The following is a 19,962-nucleotide window of genomic DNA, read 5'->3' as shown; positions in this document are numbered from 1 at the left end:
TTTAGCAAAGGGCAAATCACCAGGCCCGGACGGGATACCTGTGGAATCACTCAATGACACCACTGTTGTAATCTTGCTAAAACCAGACAAAGATCCTCTGGACTGTGGGTAATATAGGCCAATTTCACTATTGAATAGTGATTATAAAGTTCTTACTAAAGTACTGGCGAATAGATGAAACGCTGTAATATTGAAGATAATACACCCTGACCATTCAGGATTTATGCCTAGAAAGTCAACATCAGATAATATCCGAAGAGCATAGATTGTAATGCAAGTTGAATTGGCTTTGAAGGAGGATTGGGCCATGGCCTCGTTAGATGCAGCCAAGGCCTTGGATTCTATCGAATGGCCTTACTTATTAGCGGTATTGCAGCGGTTTGGGCCCTTGTTCATCAGCTGGATATCCACAATATATAAGTCCCCTAGAGCTCAAATTTTGGTGAATGGACTATTGTCCCCATATTTTCAACTGGCAAGGGGTACTAGACAGGCATGCCCTTTGTCACCCCTTTTATTAGCAATTGCCATAGAAACATTAGCTCTTGCTATACGTCAGCATCATTCTTATTATGGGATACAGTTTGGAGGTAGGGAGGACAGAATTGGCCTGTATGCGGATGATATGATCCTTTTCATGTCTAGACCTAAAGATAATTTAGCAGCTGCGATAGACCTAATAGATCGGTTCGGGAGGTTTTCTGGATTGTACATCAACTGGAATAAATCTTATTTTCTACCATTGCAGGAAGTGGGTTGGGCTCCTGTAGAATGTGGACTGAAGGTAGTGCCGAGTTTTAAATACCTGGGTATTGTGATAAGGTTCATGGTTCAGATATGCATAATAATATTTATCCTCTATTGGATTATATAAAGGACAAATTTAAAATTTGGAGCTTGATGCCCTTGGCGGTTGTAGGACGCATGAATCCGATTAGAATTATTATACTTCCCAAATGTCTTTATATGCTGGAACACATAGCGGTACCAATACCGTTGTCATTCTTTAAAAACGTACATGCTCTTTTGCCTTCCTTCATTTGGGGATCTAGTAGGTCGAAACTTAATTTAACCTCACTACAGAGGCCTAAAATATTAGGAGGCACATAAGTCCCAGATTTTTACTTGTACTACTTATCTGGCCAATTACGCTATCTCACCACATTACCTTGCCTTTTATTTGGATCTACCCAACTTATGGCCTATATTGGAAGGTATGCCTCACTCTCGAAAGAAGTTATTACCACTACATAGTGTTGTTGCACAGGTTTGGCATGCAACGAAAAAATTTATTTCGTTCAGTGATGTTGTTGCTGAGCAATCTCTACGGCATAACCCTTCCCTAGTACATATGACATCTTCGCTGGATCTGCAATTTTGGATATAACATGTGTTGGGGATTTATATACAGAGGGTACTGTAAAGTCATTTGCACAAGTGCAGGAAGGTTTTGATATCCCAAGGGAAGCCTTTTATAAATTTTTACAGATCAGACATGCTCTTCACTCTCAATTTCCTTAAGCTGAGCGAAGCATATCTAATTTTCCCCTCATTGGTTTTTTCAAATCGCAGGGCCCTAGAGGTTTAATTTCCGCTATATACTTCTTTCTCATACAGGCTAAATTGGCGGCTGCTCCGCTGGCAGTGGAGGATAAGTGGAAAGGTCTTATTCCTGACATAGAAACCGAGATGTGGAATGATATCTTGCATTCTCACTTATTGGTATCTCCAGCTGCTAACAATAGAATGACACAGTTGTTCATTATACATCAAAGTTATTTAACACCGGTCAGACTTTATAAAATGAGTAGATGTCCTACTACTGAGTGTCATAGGTGTGGAGCCCTTGGTTCGGATTTCTGGCATATGATATGGATGTGTCCATGGATACAGTCGGTCTGGAAGGATGTTATAGTACTACTTAATGGGGTTCTACAATTTCCAATTTCACTATCACCTACACTGTGCTTGTGTGGGATTGTCTCTGAGGATATATGGTCCAGCCACACCAAGATATTTTTGAGGGAGGTATTGTTCCTGGCTCGCAAGTCGATAGCTCTCCGGTGGATGGGGCCTAGGCCTCCTACTTTGACTCAGTGGAAGTCATTGGTGAACTCCATGCTCTCTTATGTTAGACTCGTATACAGACATAGGGGATGTGTGGAGAAATTTGTTAAGGTTTGGGACCAGTGGTGCGACTCACCACTTACACACTTTACTCCACATAGATATGTTGATCTGCGAGACTCTTTGTTATTACAAAGCGAGCTTAACTGAACTTTGACTGTTTCTGTGCTATTCTGATGCTATATGAATAATACGCTATGTTTGAATGTCTCATGCTGATGCAAATTTTTATATGCTTCATGTATACTGCAACATGGATTGTTGTACTCCATATTCTTGATCTGATGCACTGTTTTTGATATTGTAATATCGATATTTTTTTGGGTGTAAGACTCTGTTACTCTTTAATAAAACGAGTTAAAAAAAAAAAGTTAGTTATATTGGCATATGTTGACACATATTATGCACAATATGTTTCATCATGTGTGTTAATAAATTGGTTTATATAATATTGAAGTGCTACGTGGCTTTCGTAACTGCCATTCACTTCTATGGGAGCTACGGAAACAGCGTAGCTCAGCGAGCTACGCGGTTTTCTACTTACATGGACGGAAATTACAAGTCGCAGCGGGAACAGAGAAAGATAGAACAGGGGTTAGGGGGCCCCATTCTAGATATCGGTGCGCGTCCCAGAGGTGGATATGCCATAAATGTCCCTGATGGGAAAACCCCTTTAAGGAAACATTTAGCAAAACTCTATTATTTATAACAGTATCCTTTCTTTTTAATGATGGTACATACATTTACATATGCACACACACATATTGGGAATATATTTGAAAAAATGCAAATAAGATTACTGCATTCACAACAGCTTGTTGCCAAGTTTCTGGTACCAGATTCCTTTCTAGTTAATCTTATAGGTGCTGACATCCTTGTAGCAATTCAGGCTGTCATCCGATATAAGCCTGATGGACGAATTGAAGTTACTGATGATATGCTAAAAACTGTGTGTGTGCTGTACGCTGAGGGATTGCACTGGGAAGAGGACCCCACACCTCAGGAATTATTGAGGGCGGTCCCGTCTTCCTTCTGGGCACAGGGTAAAACAGACGTATGACGAATGCCTATGGCCCCTATGACTGTTAAAATGATTGCAAACAGCCCCAAACCTCAGTTGAAGCAGTGCCTTTCAAGCCTCCCACAGTTGCAAAGTATTAATATCCAGATACAACAGTATTTGGTAGCAGGTGTACTGAATAAATGTGTATCTTCGTATACGCCCCTCAGAACGCCAAACACCTTCGTACCTTCCAGGATCTCATAGGGTACTGTAGAGAATGGATGGTCTCCGCCTATGCAACCCCTATACGATGCAATATAGCGGCAACACTTCACTTCAACATAGGAAGAAGTTGAGGACATTAACGGTCTAAAGCATGCCATTGTTTCTGCCCCAGTATTAGGCGTCCCTAACTATACCAGGCACTTCTTCCTGTTTTGCCATGAGACCAGAGGACATGCCCAAGGAGTTCTCACTCAATTCCATGGAGGAAAGCAGCGTCCTGTGGCCTACTACTTTGGCAGGCTTGATCCTGTCATACATGGGTCACCGTCTTTTATCTGTAGTAGAAGCAGCGGCTCTACTCAAATACAAGGCAAATACAAGGCAACAGACACACCTATTTCCTATGGAACCCCATGCAGTTAGTGATAGTCAAACACACAAGTCTACTTCACGTCTCACTAAGTATAAGTATAAGACCAGTCTCCTCATCCCATCTAACCTAACCAAACAGAGATGTACAGTGTTGAACCCTGCTGAATTGCTTCCGCAGGGTCCAACAGTGGAGGAAGAGAAGGATAGTTTACATGATGAATGGGAGACTTTTGAGAGGGAACAGGAGAAGTCGCAGGAAATAGCAAACAGTGAATTTACAAATTGGTGGGAAGTTGATTTCCAAGCACATTTGACTCCCCAGTACCCATGCTGTGGCTCTCATGTCCCTCAAAGAGGAGGATGTATACTTGACCGGCATAGCATCTGGTCCCATAGACATGACAATATTAAGTAGACTACAAAGTCAGGCCACAAAAGTAGAAAAAGAAAAGTGGCAGACAAAGGGTGCCAGTGAAGGGAAGGATGGAATTTAGAAGGCGGGTAAAAAGATGTACCTACCCAGAGTCCTCTTCCCCATGGTTATCCAACTAATGCATGGACTAACACATGTGCCAAGAGAAGAAATATGTGAAATTGTGACGCAGTTGGCTCCGTATATTTCATAGCCACCGTGCTGCAGAACTGCAGCTCTGCTCCTATTCGCTTGATCATACACAGTGGGTAGGTCATCAGTTGTCCGGTAGTGGGAAAACCTATTTAAAGTGCATGTGGTTCAGAACACCCAAAAACCGAGGAGGGAGGAAACATTCAGAGCCACCTGTTAACATGACACTTAATGCTTCTATAGCTGATTAACTTATCAGTCAAGCCGTAGTACGACACCAAGATGGAGGGTATTGCCCGAATTGTGAAACCTATTGCTAGACATGTATACTGAATGCCAATTGAATGGTGAATGTCACGTGGTTGCCCGATTCAGGGGCTCTCACCAGAATGTAGCTGTAGATTGTGTATTCTACTACATGACCAAACAAATTTACGTTCAAAAGAAGGGAATTGTCAAAAGATATTTTTAATATTGCTTCATTAGGTGTGAACATAAAATGCTGTCAGGAAGATTAATTGTGGACAGTTGTAACGGTCCATGGCTTGCAGAAGAGAATTAGTGTTCTGGTTCCAAAACTTAGGGTATTTGACCCAATGAACTTTGTATTCTGCAGTTTAATTACAAAGGCTGACATCAGTAGAAACCTAATGACGTTTGTATTGCATTGGGCTAAAGATACATACTAAGAGGAGCTTGGACGATTCTGTATTATACCAAATGTGGAATGTATGTGTGTAAGTATGAGGGTATTGCCTACTCTCGTATTGTGTTAAATAAAGATATATCCTGCCACTCATGACAGAGGCACATTTGAACACCGACCAAAAGCTCCAGAGTATTAATTTATTTGGAACCCAGGCAATTGCAGATAGACCTGTTTTATAAGGGACAGAGTAAATTCTGCAGCGACAAAAAAAATAAAAAATGGGTTCTGAATGCCCGTCACCTCGCTTACATTTCCACACTAGTGTGCGAGACCTTGTGTGAGATCTGAGCGACTTTGACAAGAACCAAATTGCGATGTCTGGATGACTGAAAAATCTGCATCCCAACAATAGAAGCCCAGACCAGGCCACAAATCAGGGCAGAGATTGATCAGTGATTTGTCATTTTAAATTATGGCATGGTCATCCAGAACGACAACCTTCACAGACCAGCAATAAATGGCAAGTCGTTCCGGAAAAAATGATGCCCACTGTAGAGCAAGATAGTCCGGTATCTTCGCTTCTTAAAGTTGGTACAAAGTATAGACTAAAAGTAGAACTACACTTCAAGAATTGACAAGTTCAGAATACACAGTGCATATAGTATAGTAAACTTACTAAAACTGTGCGGTTGACATTTTGGTTAGCAAGGAACGCAGAATCATCAAAACAAGCTAAAGGAATTTAAAGAACCGACAGCGATCAAAATCAAAATTTCAAATACCTGGTAAGTATCCCACAATCGTATAGTACATCTTAAAGGAAGTTCCCTCATTAGAAGATTATTCATCCATCGAAAGGCAAATTGTAGATATTCCACTTCATATTTTTGAAGATGACTATGTACCTGGCCTATTGTGGGAAAAAAAAAAAAAGCATTAAACTGGAAAATCGATTTGGTAAAACTGCCTAGACAATAGATCCACCGATAATCCAAGACTATAGATTACTCTATCAACAAGGTGCCAAACACAGGTTCCCCCCATAACAATGTCTGCTGTAGATGCTTTTAGCAGCACTATGCAAAGATGCACACAAAACAGTGAGCTAGACACAAATCCCATCTCTCATGTCCCATTAATTTCCCAGTTGTGGATACAAATAACTCCAAGGTTTTCCAAACTGTAAAGAATATGGTGCAGATGCGCTGAACCTACTCAAGTGTTGCGTCACAAAGTTCAGGCAGCCCTGGAGGTAGCTTTACATGCTTGTGTGTAAAAGATTGGGGTTGGATTCATGATGATCTAAAGCCTTATTCACATGATCGTTACAGATCGGCCAGGTGACGGACGTCACACGGCTGCATTAAAATCATTGCATGTCTATGGGGCTATTCACAGGGCCGATTTTTTAATGGACCGTGTGAACGTGCCGGGAAAAAAATAGGATGTCATATAGTATAGTAAACTTACTAAAAATAGGACATGTCCGATTTTTCCCTGTATCCCTCAAAAGAATCAAGTCTATGAGGGATCCGTGAAAATGGGTCCCGCACGGGTACAAATCGGCCGATTTGACACCCAGTCACGTGAATAAAGCCTAATGGACAATTAGCGGCTAACCATATCAATGCTGCCTGACCTTCCTTATGTTTGGGAAATAGCTAGGAGTTGGAGTTTTCCTTTCTAATACCAATGTGTTTTACACACATAAAGGGGTTCGATCATAATGATCATTTATCATCTGTCCAATACGTCTATAATGCTAGAACTACAATGGATACTTACAAGGGTATTCCGGTTTCAGCAAATAATGGTTATGCTTTGCAAATGAAGTTATTAAATTTTTCAATATAATTCATCATGTTTTCAAAATCTCTGCCTGGTGTCATTCAATAGAAACCTTCATTGTTTACTTCCAGGGGATAAATATCTGTCCCGATCAAGTGAAGGACACATAGGTGCATGGCTCCTTATAGTTACAGCATGTGTATTACAGTTCTGTCTTCCAACAAGCCAAGCACCCGTGTGATCATCACATGACCATGGACAGGTTTTTAACCTGGGAGTGAACAATGAAGATTCCTATTGAATGTTTGCAAGCAGAGATCTTGAGAACAATTGCGAATTGATATAGCAAGTATATAGGAAAATTATATACATTTTCACTATACGTAAAAACAACATTTATAGGGAGAAAACTGTAATAACCTTTTAATTCTTCACCTATGTGAACTTTTTTCTGAAGGCTTATTTACACAAACTGATTTTAGCTCCATGTTCACCTTTCCCTTTACATGCTTTTTCCACCTGCTCTCACAGAGATCCAATCCCGTTTCTTGGCAAAGAAAAAAAGTTTACGTAAACATGCTCTAAATCCTAGCACTCCAGCTATTAATTCCTTGGCACAGCAGTGATTTGGAATTTTTTTACTTTTTTATATTTCCGTCAATGGAGCGGTGTGAGGGCTTATTTTTTGCAGGAGTTGTAGTTTTATGGTCACTATTTAAAAGTACCATATAATGTACTGGGAAACAGAAAAAACAATTCTTTGTGGGGCAGAATTGTAAGAAACTGATTACTCCATTGTTTTTTGGGTTTAGTTTTTTTAAGTCTTTCACCATGCGGTAAAAACGACAACTTAACTTTATTCTGCTGTTCAATACGATTATGGGGGTATCAAATTTATGTAGTTTTTTATAATGTTCAACAATTTTTACAAAGAAAAAACTATTTGTTAAAAAAAAATGTCTTTTGGTTCGCCATATTCTGAAAGCCATAACTTAATCTTTCGTTGATTGAGCGATGTGAAGGCTTATTTCTTGCGGGACAAGGTGTAGTATTTATTGCCAGCATTTTTTGGTACATTAATTTTTTAGAGAGCGAAGGTGACCAAAAAAACAGCGATTCTGGCGTCCTAAATTTAGTTTTTTTGTTTTTTACGATGTTCACCGCGCCAGATATTTTATGTTATGTTGAGATAGGTCAGACTTTTATGGACGTAGCGATACCAATTTTGTTTTTTTTTTTTTATTTTATTACTATTTGAAACTATTTTGAAACACTTTTTAGGCCCAAACCAGAGTCTTTTGACTCGAAAACCACATCGGAATCAGCGCCAAAAGACCGGCTATTAGCCGCTTGGGGGAAAAAAACACGGCCATCCTTGCCGCGGATAAATATATATATATATATATATATATATATATATATTAGATAGATATAGATAGAGATGGAAAAGCTGCAGCGAAATGGAGAAGATTATACAGTAGTAATAAGCAGTGTAGCTGAAAATCATGCACAGGTGTGAGCTATAACTCTTACCAGCAGCTGCAGAATGTCTGTGTGTATCCCTCACTCTACTCCCCCTCGTCTCCATAAACTCCTATGCACAGAATCTGTGTCTTGCTCTATGTTCCTGCTCCCCCCTCCCCTCTCCATATACTTCGATAGGTAAGCAGTGTCTGTGTCTCTCTCGGCTCCTGACCCCCCCCCCTTCCATCAACATCAATTTTTATGGGCAGGCTGTGAACAGACTCCTTCACATCTTGCAGTCTGTCTGTTCTGCTCTGTAACTAGTGACGGATTTTGCTTGATGACAGGGGGGTGGAAAGCGGATTACACCAAGGGAGACACCTAGTGGTAGTAACTTCACATAGATTTTACATGGATAAAACAACTACATTTTAACAGTAAGTAAATTACAATGTTATATATAAATATATCTCTATCAGGTATACTATTAGATTAGCATGAATTGTTTAAAAAGTTAGTGTCCGTTTAAGGTGCTGCCAGCTAAGAATTCCGGAGCATCTTTGCTTAGAAAACTCAATAGATTCAGTTTCTTTTCTACATAGTCTGATACTGTCACTGATGATTGGACAGTGTCAGAATGTGTAGGGGCAAGCCCCATTGACAAGGGAAATTGTCAACTGGCTGTTACTATTTATTCATACATTTCAGGGAGGAATAGCAGAGGAAGGACACAATGCAGAATTCTAGGAAAAAGTGCTCCGGTATTGTCATTTCATGGGGACTACAAGTATTCACTAAAAAAAATAAAAGATATACACTACCGATCAAAAGTTTGGGGTCGCCCAGACAATTTTGTGTTTTCCATGAAAACTCACTTCTATTTATCAAATGAGTTGCAAAATGACTAGAAAATATAGTCAAGACATTGACAAGGTTAGAAATAATGATTTTTATTTGAAATAATAATTTTCTCCTTCAAACTTTGCTTTCGTCAAAGAATGCTCCATTTGCAGCAATTACAGCATTGCAGACCTTTGGTATTCTAGCTGTTAATTTGCTGAGGTAATCGGGAGAAATTTCACCCCATGCTTCCAGAAGCCCCTCCCACAAGTTGGATTGACTTGATGGACACTTCTTGCGTACCATACGGTCAAGCTGCTCCCACAACAGTTCTATGGGGTTGAGATCTGGTGACTGCGCTGGCCACTCCGTTACAGATAGAATACCAGCTGCCTGCTTCTTCCCTAAATAGTTCTTGTATAATTTGGAGGTGTGCTTTGGGTCATTGTCCTGTTGTAGGACGAAATTGGCTCCAATCAAGCGCGGTCCACAGGGTATGGCATGGCGTTGCAAAATGGAGTGATAGCCTTCCTTATTCAAAATCCCTTTTACCTTGTACAAATCTCCCACTTTACCAGCACCAAAGTAACCCCAGACCATCACATTACCTCCACCATGCTTGACAGATGGCGTCAGGCACTCTTCCAGCATCTTTTCAGTTGTTCTGCGTCTCACAAATGTTCTTCTGTGTGATCCAAACACCTCAAACTTCGATTCGTCTGTCCATAACACTTTTTTACAATCTTCCTCTGTCCAATGTCTGTGTGCTTTTGCCCATATTAATCTTTTCCTTTTATTAGCCATTCTCAGATATGGCTTTTTCTTTGCCACTCTGCCCTGAAGGCCAGCATCCCGGAGTTGCCTCTTCACTCTAGACGTTGACACTGGTGTTTTGCGGGTACTATTTAATGAAGCTGCCAGGAGTCTATTTCTCAAACTAGAGACTCTAATGTACTTGTCTTGTTGCTCAGTTGTGCAGCGGGGCCTCACACTTCTCTTTCTACTCTGGTTAGAGCCTGTGTGTGCTGTCCTCTGAAGGGAGTAGTACACACCATTGTAGGAAATGTTCAGTTTCTTGGCAATTTCTCGCATGGAATAGCCTTCATTTCTAAGAACAAGAATAGACTGTCGAGTTTCACATGAAAGCTCGCTTTTTCTAGCCATTTTGAGAGTTTAAATCGAACCCACAAATGTAATGCTCCAGATTCTCAACTAGCTCAAAGGAAGGTCAGTTTTATAGCTCCTCTAAACAGCAAAACTGTTTACAGCGGTGCCAACATAATTGCACAAGGGTTTTCAAGTGTTTTCTAATCATCCATTAGCCTTCTAACACAGTTAGCAAACACAATGTACCATTAGAACACTGGAGTGATAGTTGCTGGAAATGGGCCTCTATACACCTATGTAGATATTGAATTAAAAACCAGACTTTTGCAGCTAGAATAGTCATTTAGCACATTAACAATGTATAGAGTGTATTTCTGATTAATTGAATGTTATCTTCATTGAAAAAAAGGAAATTTCTAAGTGACCTTAAACTTTTGAATGGTAGTGTATATATATATATATATATATATATATATATATATATAAACAAAAGAAATCCCACAGCACTCCGATGGTTCCAAAAAGTATGTGGTCTATTCAGTCAACAGCTGCAACGTTTCCGTCCTGCTATAGGACCTTTTTCAAGCATTATATATATATCAAGCAAATATATTTATATTTCAGGAGAGCTGACAGGACCTTTTTAATGGTGTTTTCCTCAAAAAGTATTTATGGAATATTTATAAAAAAGTTCAAATGCCAAATATAGCTGATCACTGGGAGACTAACTGCTGGGGCTCCTATCGATACAAAGGACAGGAGTGCCCAATCCTGTTCTTGTTAAAGATGTGAGAGGCATGAGCAGCCACTCTCCATATAGACTACTGGAGAGAAGGAAACAGCCTAGCATAAGAACGTCTGTACCTGCCATAGATCTTAATGAATAGAGTGACTACACATGCAAATCAAAAGGATAAAAGCAGAATTAAGATTTTTTTTATCAGAAGTAATTTATCAGTTATACAGACCATCAATTCGGCTCACAAGTTCTTCAAGGGCCTTCACATTTTTCTGAATTCCAGGTTGAGCAAATGTGTAGTTATCCTTAGACCATAAAAAACAAAAAAACAAAAACACAAATCAAGTGAAGTCAATCATGCTGTTGAAACTAAGAGCCCAAGAGAACTCAAAGAGAAGGAAGAAAGGTATGAGAGTTTCTAGCTGAAAAACTACAAAGGATAGCGGACTGTGTCATATTGAGCATTTCCTCGAACTTCTGACAACCATGCACTGTAAACACAGACTTATGTACCCCACATATTGGAAAAGTGTCCCTATGTGCATTGGCATAACTTAAATATATGGTTGTTTTTTCCAATGGTAGTCAATGGGCAATATTTGCATATTTCCGGCACATACATCCAGCGTATACGCAGAAAATGGACTGCAGTATGAACAGAGAACGCAACGGCATCTGTAACCAAAATGTTATTTTTCTGTGTTTGGACAAATTTTAAAATCACACACACACGGGTTAACTTTCTTCACGTAATTTTGAGCATGATCCTGCTGAATTTCATCTGTGCAACCTAGTCAAAATGGTTCATCACAAATATTCATAAGGGGTTCTGCCCCCTTAGAAATAATTTAGCAGTTTCTTCTACATGTCAACAGCCTGCACGGCCATCCCCTCTCTATCTGTTCTCTGACGGGTCCCAGAGGTTAAGTTCTCATAGGAGCAGGCCAAAAATGCTATCTGTTGTGATTTCTAAATGTAAAAATTTTTTTGATCTAGAATTACTATTAACTTAAGTAAAAATAATATTGTACTACTTGTGTGGATAATAGATAATTTTATCATACCTGGATGCCATCTAGTAGTTTACTCATGGACCAGAAACTATCTGCTTCAATGTTCTTCAGCGTTTCTGGGGACAGCGTACTCACATCAAAGTTTTCAACATCCTCCTCTGGAACCAAGAAGAAAAATAAAAAATACATGGTAGTTACTGCACAATAGACACCACTGTAAAATAGTGCTTGCTTTATGAACGGACTAAAATCATACAATAGTTTCTCTGTTACCTCAACACAGAACAAACAAGAATAGATACACAAGTGAAGGATAAAAAGTACATCCTCACCAACGTGCTCGGTCAAAAACACCACAAAGAAAGGAGTGACCAGATCATTAATTCCTTGGACATATCCACTTGCCGGGTGCCGGATGGCCCAGATAAATAAGATTCTCTCAAAGATCTGTTATGAGAGGAGAGGTACAATTAAAAGCATATGCTTATTTTAGCAATACAAAAACATATGAATCAATAATGAATCATGTGCTGATAGTAAACATGTAAGACACTAAAGCTGGCTAACACAAGATAGCTGCTGGCCTAACCGTTATTCGTCCGACGGCTACAGTATTCTCCCTTGACCGCTCCACAAACGCTCACCCAAAATGCGCAGATTTTTTCAAAAGGGGAAAAAGACAAGCAGCTGCCAGACATAAAAATACAATCCCAATCCTTGTTTAAAGAGGCTCTGTCACCAGAATAAAAATGCTCTATCTCCTACATCAGTTTATCGGCGCTGGAATGTAGTTACTAGCAATGTGTTTTTATTTTAAAAACGATGTTTTTTAACAAAGTTCTGGCGTTTAGAACATTTATGCAAATGAGGTCCTTAATGCCCAACTGGGAGTTTTTTAATTTTCAACCAAGTGGGCGTATGACAAAGAGGTGTATGACGCTGGCCAATCCGCATCATACACCTCTCTGTACACCCAAGCTAGATTCACTGAGCAGCGCGGTCTCGCGAGACCGCGCTGTGACGTCACTTCCGCCCACAGGTCCTTCATCCCTGCGTCTGAAGACAACATCTTTCGTCTCCCTCCAGGCTGCTGCTGCTACTACCGATCCGACGACTGGGACTTCTCATCGGCCTGGAGGGAGACGAAAGATGAAGATGTTGTCTTCAGATGCAGGGATGAAGGACCTGTGGGCGGAAGTGACGTCACAGCGCGGTCTCGCGAGACCACGCTGCTCAGTGAATCTAGCTTGGGTGTACAGAGAGGTGTATGATGCGGATTGGCCAGCGTCATACACCTCTTTGTCATACGCCCACTTGGTTGAAAATTAAAAAAACGCCCAGTTGGGCATTTAGGACCTCATTTGCATAAATGTTCTAAATGCCATAACTTTGTTAAAAAACATTGTTTTTAAAATAAAAACACATTGCTAGTAACTACATTCCAGCGCCGATAAACTGATGTAGGAGATAGAGCGTTTTGATTCTGGTGACAGAGCCTCTTTAACTGGACAGCTGCAGTTGAGGAACAGTCAGGAGGCCTCAATACACATTAGGGTCTGTTCACATCAGCGTTGGCTTTCTGTTCCGGGGTTCCGTCAGAGGTTTCCGTTGGGTGAACCCCACAACGGAAAGTCAAACTGAAACCACAGCTTCCATTTCAGTCACAATCGATATCAATGAGGACAGAAACATTGCTAATGGTTTCCGTTCATCACCATTCTGGCAGGTTTCCGTTTTAATGACGGAATCAATAGCGCAGTCGACTGCGCTATTGATTCCGTTGGACAGGATTCGTTGCAGAAAATCCACAGCATAATGCAGTAGCAGCAAAATGGATGAGATAGAACAAATCATATCCACACGCTGCATAAATAGTGAGTGGAAAAAACGCTTAGAAATGGACATGCGGTGCAGAGTTTTATTCCGCAGCATTTCAATTATATTTGTGTAAACGCTGCTTATTTGTTGTGGGTTTTCCCCACTGAATTCAATGGAGAGGTAAAACCCACAACAAATAGCTGTTGTTGCGTTTATTGCGGCGGAATTGCAGTGATTCCACCGCAAAAAATGCAACTCAGAAAAAAAATAAAAAAAATCTTACTCTTACGGTTTCTTCCTCCAGGCCGGCCTTCTGAGAGGACGATTCATCACATGTGCCCACTGCAGCCAATCACAGGCTGTAGCGGCGTCACATGGGAGGATACGTCATCCCAGGAGGCCGGCATGGGTGACGTCAGAGGACGACGGCCTGTGATTGGCTGCAGTGGTCTCAAGGGTTAAAACGTCATCTCAGGAGACCGGCCAGCTAGCAGGCCGGCTGAATGCTCAGCAGTTTTCTGCAGCGGACATTCCGGACTGAAAACTGCACCACAATTTGGTGTGGTTTTTCGCCCGGAATTCCATGCCGCCACCGGGGCAGATACCAGATACCGCGCCCCGGTACCAAATCATCCACGGCCGGGTGTTGGTCTGCGGCCCGGTGGTTGGGGATCACGGTCTTGGTCTATAATATATAGACTAAACATATACTGTATCTACCATATACTGTATCAGAGACCAACTGTAAAACATACTGCAAGATCATTTACAAAATAGGTATTTTAGGGGGCAGCATCTGACCGCGCACAGTGATGGTAGCTTGGGCCTGTAGCTCCGTCACACCGGTGTCGAGGAAGCACCCCTACATTTCACCAACAGTTATCTTATGTGTCCAGCTTAACATTTAAGGAATTTTCCATTGAATTTGTATAAATATAATAAAAAAGTAAAACACTCACTTCTTGAACTAATGGTTGCTGAAACAATGGTATTAGAGGATTAGTCCTTGGTATGTCAATATGAATCTACAAAGACAAAATTGATACAAGACAAATTGATATAAAAACATGGCAAAAATGTTTTTAAATGGGATTCACACGAATGTAAAATGGGTTTAACACCTGTAACTACATTAATTTGCCACACTTCATAATCTAGCCTCATATTTCATAGCGGAGCAGCGACTCGTACAGCTTCAGTGTTAGCAGCTAGAAGAACAAGTCTGCTTACATGATTTTTACATAAGTTTGTAGAGCCTCCTGCACAGGAACATTCGCTGCGGTCTTAGTAGCTGCTCTCAGCACAAAAATTTCAACTCCGCTATTAAACACGCTCTGAACTCTGTTACAATAAGAAATGAATTCCACTAGACAGAAATGACATTAATGATTTATAATTTTTTTTAGTTACTCTCATGCAATATTTTGCCATAGGAGAAAATAACTGAATTTCTAAAATGAATGTTGAACGCGGTTTTGAACAAACTACCAGTCGCATATTAGAAATGTGCACAAAGAGTACGAATATTTTTATACTTACTAAAACCTGTTAGAGCGGTATTCTAACCAAAGATATGAATGTCTGATACGTGGAGTACTCAACTCTTGGAGCCCCACCTAGTCGGAAAACAGGTGTCCCGTGACCCACATAGTCATAAGCAGCCACAAATAGGAGATGAAAGAAAAGCTGAATGCACAGTTATAGGAACAACCAAACACGCCTGCATGGGTGCCAGGCAACTCCCATAGACTTTAAAAGGTAAAGAAAAGAAAAAAAAAAGTGCCAACTTGTTAGAAGAGACATTGAAAATACACTGTGGAGGGGGCAGACATGGCAAGGAGACAGTGGGGCCTTAGCAGGATAGAAAGGAAGATCACTTTACTAAAAAAGAGTAATGGTCGTTCATCATTTTCATTCATTTTGATAAAATCACATTTACAGATTTGAGGTTCTTTTTAAATGCGTCTAACTCACAAAACATATATATTAATTATAACAAAAAATAGACTCCACAATTCGTACCTGTCGATAAGTATCTTGATGATGTTCTTCATTTCGGGAATCATAATACTGTTCGATAAAACCAAAATATTCTGCACGTTTTCTCTCAAGTATCATTTGGCGCCTTTCTTTATTGGCAGGAAGATAACCCTATAGACGGTAAAACAAATATAACTCAAGCACACTACCTATACAAATATATTCAACTCATATTAGACTATGTTCACATCTGCCTTGCAGGTTCTGTTAGTGCTGGCAAAAAATAGCAGCACAAAATAGTGAAGTAACCCAGAACTAATTATGCCGCCAAAATAAGTGGCACCATTACAAATACCCGACTGAACCCACTGAAGTCAATGGAATCAGTCAGGCGTTGTTCATGTCGGCCGTGCGATGGCTCTGTCACTGCCGTTATTTTCATTGTTCTGCTCCTATGACGAAGCGAAACAATGTAAATTGAATCACAGTTGTGTACAGAGCCTTATGGATGCGGTGTGCTAAATAATCTGTTTGCTATGCTAAGGGCTTATTCAGACGAGCGTTAAAACTCGGCCGAGTTCACTCCATGGAAAAACTGACAATTTTGCATCAGCTTGAATGAGTTTTTTTCTGCGATTGCCTTCAGTTTCTCAATTTTTCCCGTCCGGATGGCATCAGTGTGCCATCTGTTTTTTCACATCCTTGAAAAAAAACAAAACTGAAGAATGTCCTCAATTGTCCCATCCCACTGAAAAACTTCCCCAGGGTGGTCACATGACTGCAGAAACACCATTTTCTATTGCCTACAGCAGAGAGAGCATTGTGTGATATTTATTATGCATATTTTGTCTTCTGATCAGGTCTTCTATTCAGGACCACACTGCGCTGCCTCTACTTTCTGGTTTCACTTCTCCAGTGTCCCCAGGCCACCATCCGTGAAAAATTTAATGGATGGTATTTACATAGCGCCCGTTTTGACTTGTATGGGCCATTCCTGCAGGAAAAACGGACAAGGATAGAGCATGCTGCAATTTTTTTCATCATGGACTGGTGAATTGGGCCAATAAGTATAATGGGTCATTGTTCAGTTCGGGTGCTGTTCGTTCTACACTTTGACATTTAAATAATGCTTTAGCGCTCGTTCAGACTAACTATTTATAAGTAACAAAATTTATGGACAGGTGCAACAAACTGATCCAAAGTTCTGTGCTGATAAACTGCATATTTATAGCACTTAGGGCCTGTTCACATCAGCGTTGGCTTTCCGTTGAGGGGTTCCATCACGCTATTGATTCCGTTGAAGAAACAGAAACCTGCTGGAATGGTGATAAACGGAAACCATTAGCAATGTTTCCGTCACCATTGATATCAATGGTGATGCAAACGGAAGCTAAGGTTTCCGTTTGACTTTCTGTTGAGGGGTTCACCTGACGGAAACTGCATACAGAACCCTTTAACGGAAACTCAACGCTGATGTGAACAGGCCCTTAGTCTTTCTGATATGGTTGACAAAATGAATAGGCTATGGACACCTTTGACATGGAAACAATGATTTTAGACCTTTGTGGTTACCTGGAGTTAAAAAAACCAAAAAATGCTCTGTTTCAGGCTGCAATGTTTATTACTGAATTCATTTTTCAGACCCCCCCCCCCCTGATATACAGTTTGTAACCAGGTCCTAGTTTCAGACTTTTCTCACGTGAGGGTGTCCCTCCCAGAAATCCAGGAAGCTGCTGCCTCCACTAATGCTTATGTATCAGAACAGCTTCATTCCTGTACTGCTGTCCCCTTCTACAGTCCATGAGGAATCTCATCTCACTTGCCCTGACAGATACAGATGCTGCCTGTGTGCGAACTCTCTCTACACGGATGCTGCCCATGTTTTATCTCCCCCACCCTGCCCTGCAGATTCTGTCATGTATTCTCTCCTCTCTCTATCTACACTGATGTGGCCTGTATAATTTGCCCTCTGCAGACTGCTGCTCTCCTCCCTCTCATTCAGTTTACTCTGCTGTGTACAACCTACTCTGCTCCCTACTGGTATCACTAGCACAGAGAAGGAAGGGAAAGAGCAGAGAGAGAAAATGAGGTCAGCTTTGTACCGAAAGTAGCCTGGAGCAGTGTGCTCCGGGTTCCATGTCAGAGGCCGCGGCTGAATAGGCAGCTATGTACAGGAATTGCACAGACTCTACAGCAGAAAAATGGTAGGTCATTTTTAATAAAGACCACTTAGAAATATGCATAATACTGCATTCAGAAAGAAAATGAACAATAACAAAACCGAGAAAAAAATAAAATATATCAGTGCAAACTTGTCCCCAACCTTTAACCCCTTAGTGACCAGCCCATTTTAGGCCCTAATGACCAAGCTATTTTATTCGTTTTTCTATAGTCGCATTCAAAGAGCTATAACGTTTTTATTTTTCCGTCTACATAGCTGTATGAGGACTTGTTTTTTGCGGGATTAGTTGAGCTTTTTAATAGCACCATTTTTGGGTACATATAATTTTTATATTAACTTTTATTAACCCTTTTGGGGGGGATTATAAAAAAAACCTGAAATTCCGCCATTGTTCTATGCGTTTTTAAATTGACGCCGTTCACTATGCGACGTAAATAACATGTTACCGTTATTCTATGGGTCGGTACGATTACGGCGATACCACATATGTAGAGGTTTTTTATGTTTTACGACTTTTGCACAATAAAAACACTTTTGAACTAAAATTATTTGTTTTTGCATCGTCGCTTTCCAAGAGCCGTAATTTTTTTATTTTTCCATCAATGTAGTGATTTTTTGGGCTTGTTTTCTGCGGGACAAGACGTAGTTTTGAATGGTACTGTTTTGGGGTGCATGGGACTTATTGATTCATTTTTATTATGACTTTTTTGGGGGGCAATGGAAAAAAAATGCAATTTCGCCATAGTTTTTTGTGGTTTTTTTTTTACGGTGTTCACTTTGCGGTTTAAATTACATATTAACTTTATTAATGGAGTCATTACGGTCGCGGCGATACCACATATGTGTACTTTTCTTTTTTTTTTACACTTTTACTAAATAAAACCACTTTTTATGGAAAAAAATGGATTTATTTTTTTACTGTACTTTTTATTAATCATCTTTATTTCACTTTGATGACTTATTTTATTAGTCCCACTAGAGGACTTTACTGTGCGATATTCCGATCGCTGCTATAATGCTCTGGTATACTTCGTATACCAGAGCATTATTGCCTGTCAGTGTAAATCTGACAGGCAATCTGTTAGGACGTGCCTCCGGCGCGTCCTAACAGGCATATGTCCAAGGCAGACCTGGGGGCTTTTATCAGGCCCCCGGCTGCCATGACACCCCATCGGAGACCCGCGATTTCATTCGCGGGCCGCCGATGGGTGACAGAGGGAGCGCACTCCCTCTGTAAACAAAGTTAAATGCCGCCGTCGCTATTGACGGCGGCATTTAACGGGTTAAACGGCCGCGATCGAAGTAAACTTCGATCGCGGGCGTTGGAGCAGGAGCTCAGCTGTCATCAGACAGCAGAGCCCCGGCTCCTGCCTGCACGGGAGACCCGTGCAGGACTTAGACTAGGCTGACGTGAAAAGGCGTCAGCCTAGCCTAAAGCCCATTAGTGACCGACGTAAAAAGGCGTATTAGTGGTCACTAAGGGGTTAAAGTAATAAGATTCTGGCTACTTTCAGCTGTCACTAGATGGAGCTAACTGCATACAGATTTATACAGCTTTCACCGAGTTTAAAGTGGATCTGTCAGTATAATATGCTCAGGAGTTTTGGAGCTCTGACCACAATAAAGATGTATACGTATATATGTAAACTTATCAGCACGTAATTGTGAACCCAGAATATTTTCTTGCACAGGGAACTTCTGCCATTTATATCCACCCCTTCAAGATACTAATGAACCCAAAAGGAATTAGTTAATTTACTTTAAACTATATAACTTCAAATCTGAAATAGCTTTTAAACATACGACAAATTCACTACACCCAAGTAAAGACAGGGAAACCACTAGGGATTCCACAAATAGGTTTCTCTCTGCTTTTAGGTCAGTGACAGATGCAATTCCTCTTTGGATATGTAAAAATCCAGAACGTCCCTAAAAATATCAAACCCATAAGAACTTTAATTATCAGCATTTTCTGAAAAAAATATTAAATATACCCTGCATATATGTGAACAAAGCCAGAAAGAAAATAAATTATTTCGGAATTCGATCTCTGCTGAAACAAAAATAATCCATAAATACAGATAACAGAG

At 40.5% G+C, this 19,962-nt stretch overlaps 1 protein-coding gene across 2 annotated transcripts in view; it reads right to left on the bottom strand.

The window, feature by feature from the left end:
* TBC1D22B (TBC1 domain family member 22B) overlaps nucleotides 1-19,962 on the bottom strand; it is a 128,697-nt gene that overhangs the window by 75,354 nt on the left and 33,381 nt on the right. For both annotated transcript variants that reach the window (XM_075853672.1, XM_075853673.1), the window contains exons 6-11: nucleotides 15,733-15,861; nucleotides 14,670-14,735; nucleotides 12,225-12,339; nucleotides 11,944-12,050; nucleotides 11,109-11,184; nucleotides 5,724-5,851 (exon numbers count right to left, since the gene is read on the bottom strand). In XM_075853672.1, coding sequence (XP_075709787.1) covers nucleotides 5,724-5,851; nucleotides 11,109-11,184; nucleotides 11,944-12,050; nucleotides 12,225-12,339; nucleotides 14,670-14,735; nucleotides 15,733-15,861 — 621 coding nt within the window. The remainder of the gene's footprint in view (nucleotides 1-5,723; nucleotides 5,852-11,108; nucleotides 11,185-11,943; nucleotides 12,051-12,224; nucleotides 12,340-14,669; nucleotides 14,736-15,732; nucleotides 15,862-19,962) is intronic.

This window comes from Rhinoderma darwinii, chromosome 2 (assembly GCF_050947455.1).
Source record: "Rhinoderma darwinii isolate aRhiDar2 chromosome 2, aRhiDar2.hap1, whole genome shotgun sequence".
Classification (NCBI taxonomy): Eukaryota; Metazoa; Chordata; class Amphibia; order Anura; family Rhinodermatidae; genus Rhinoderma; species Rhinoderma darwinii.
Note: the sequence above shows the minus strand (reverse complement) of the source record. Positions and strands in the feature narration are given on the sequence as shown.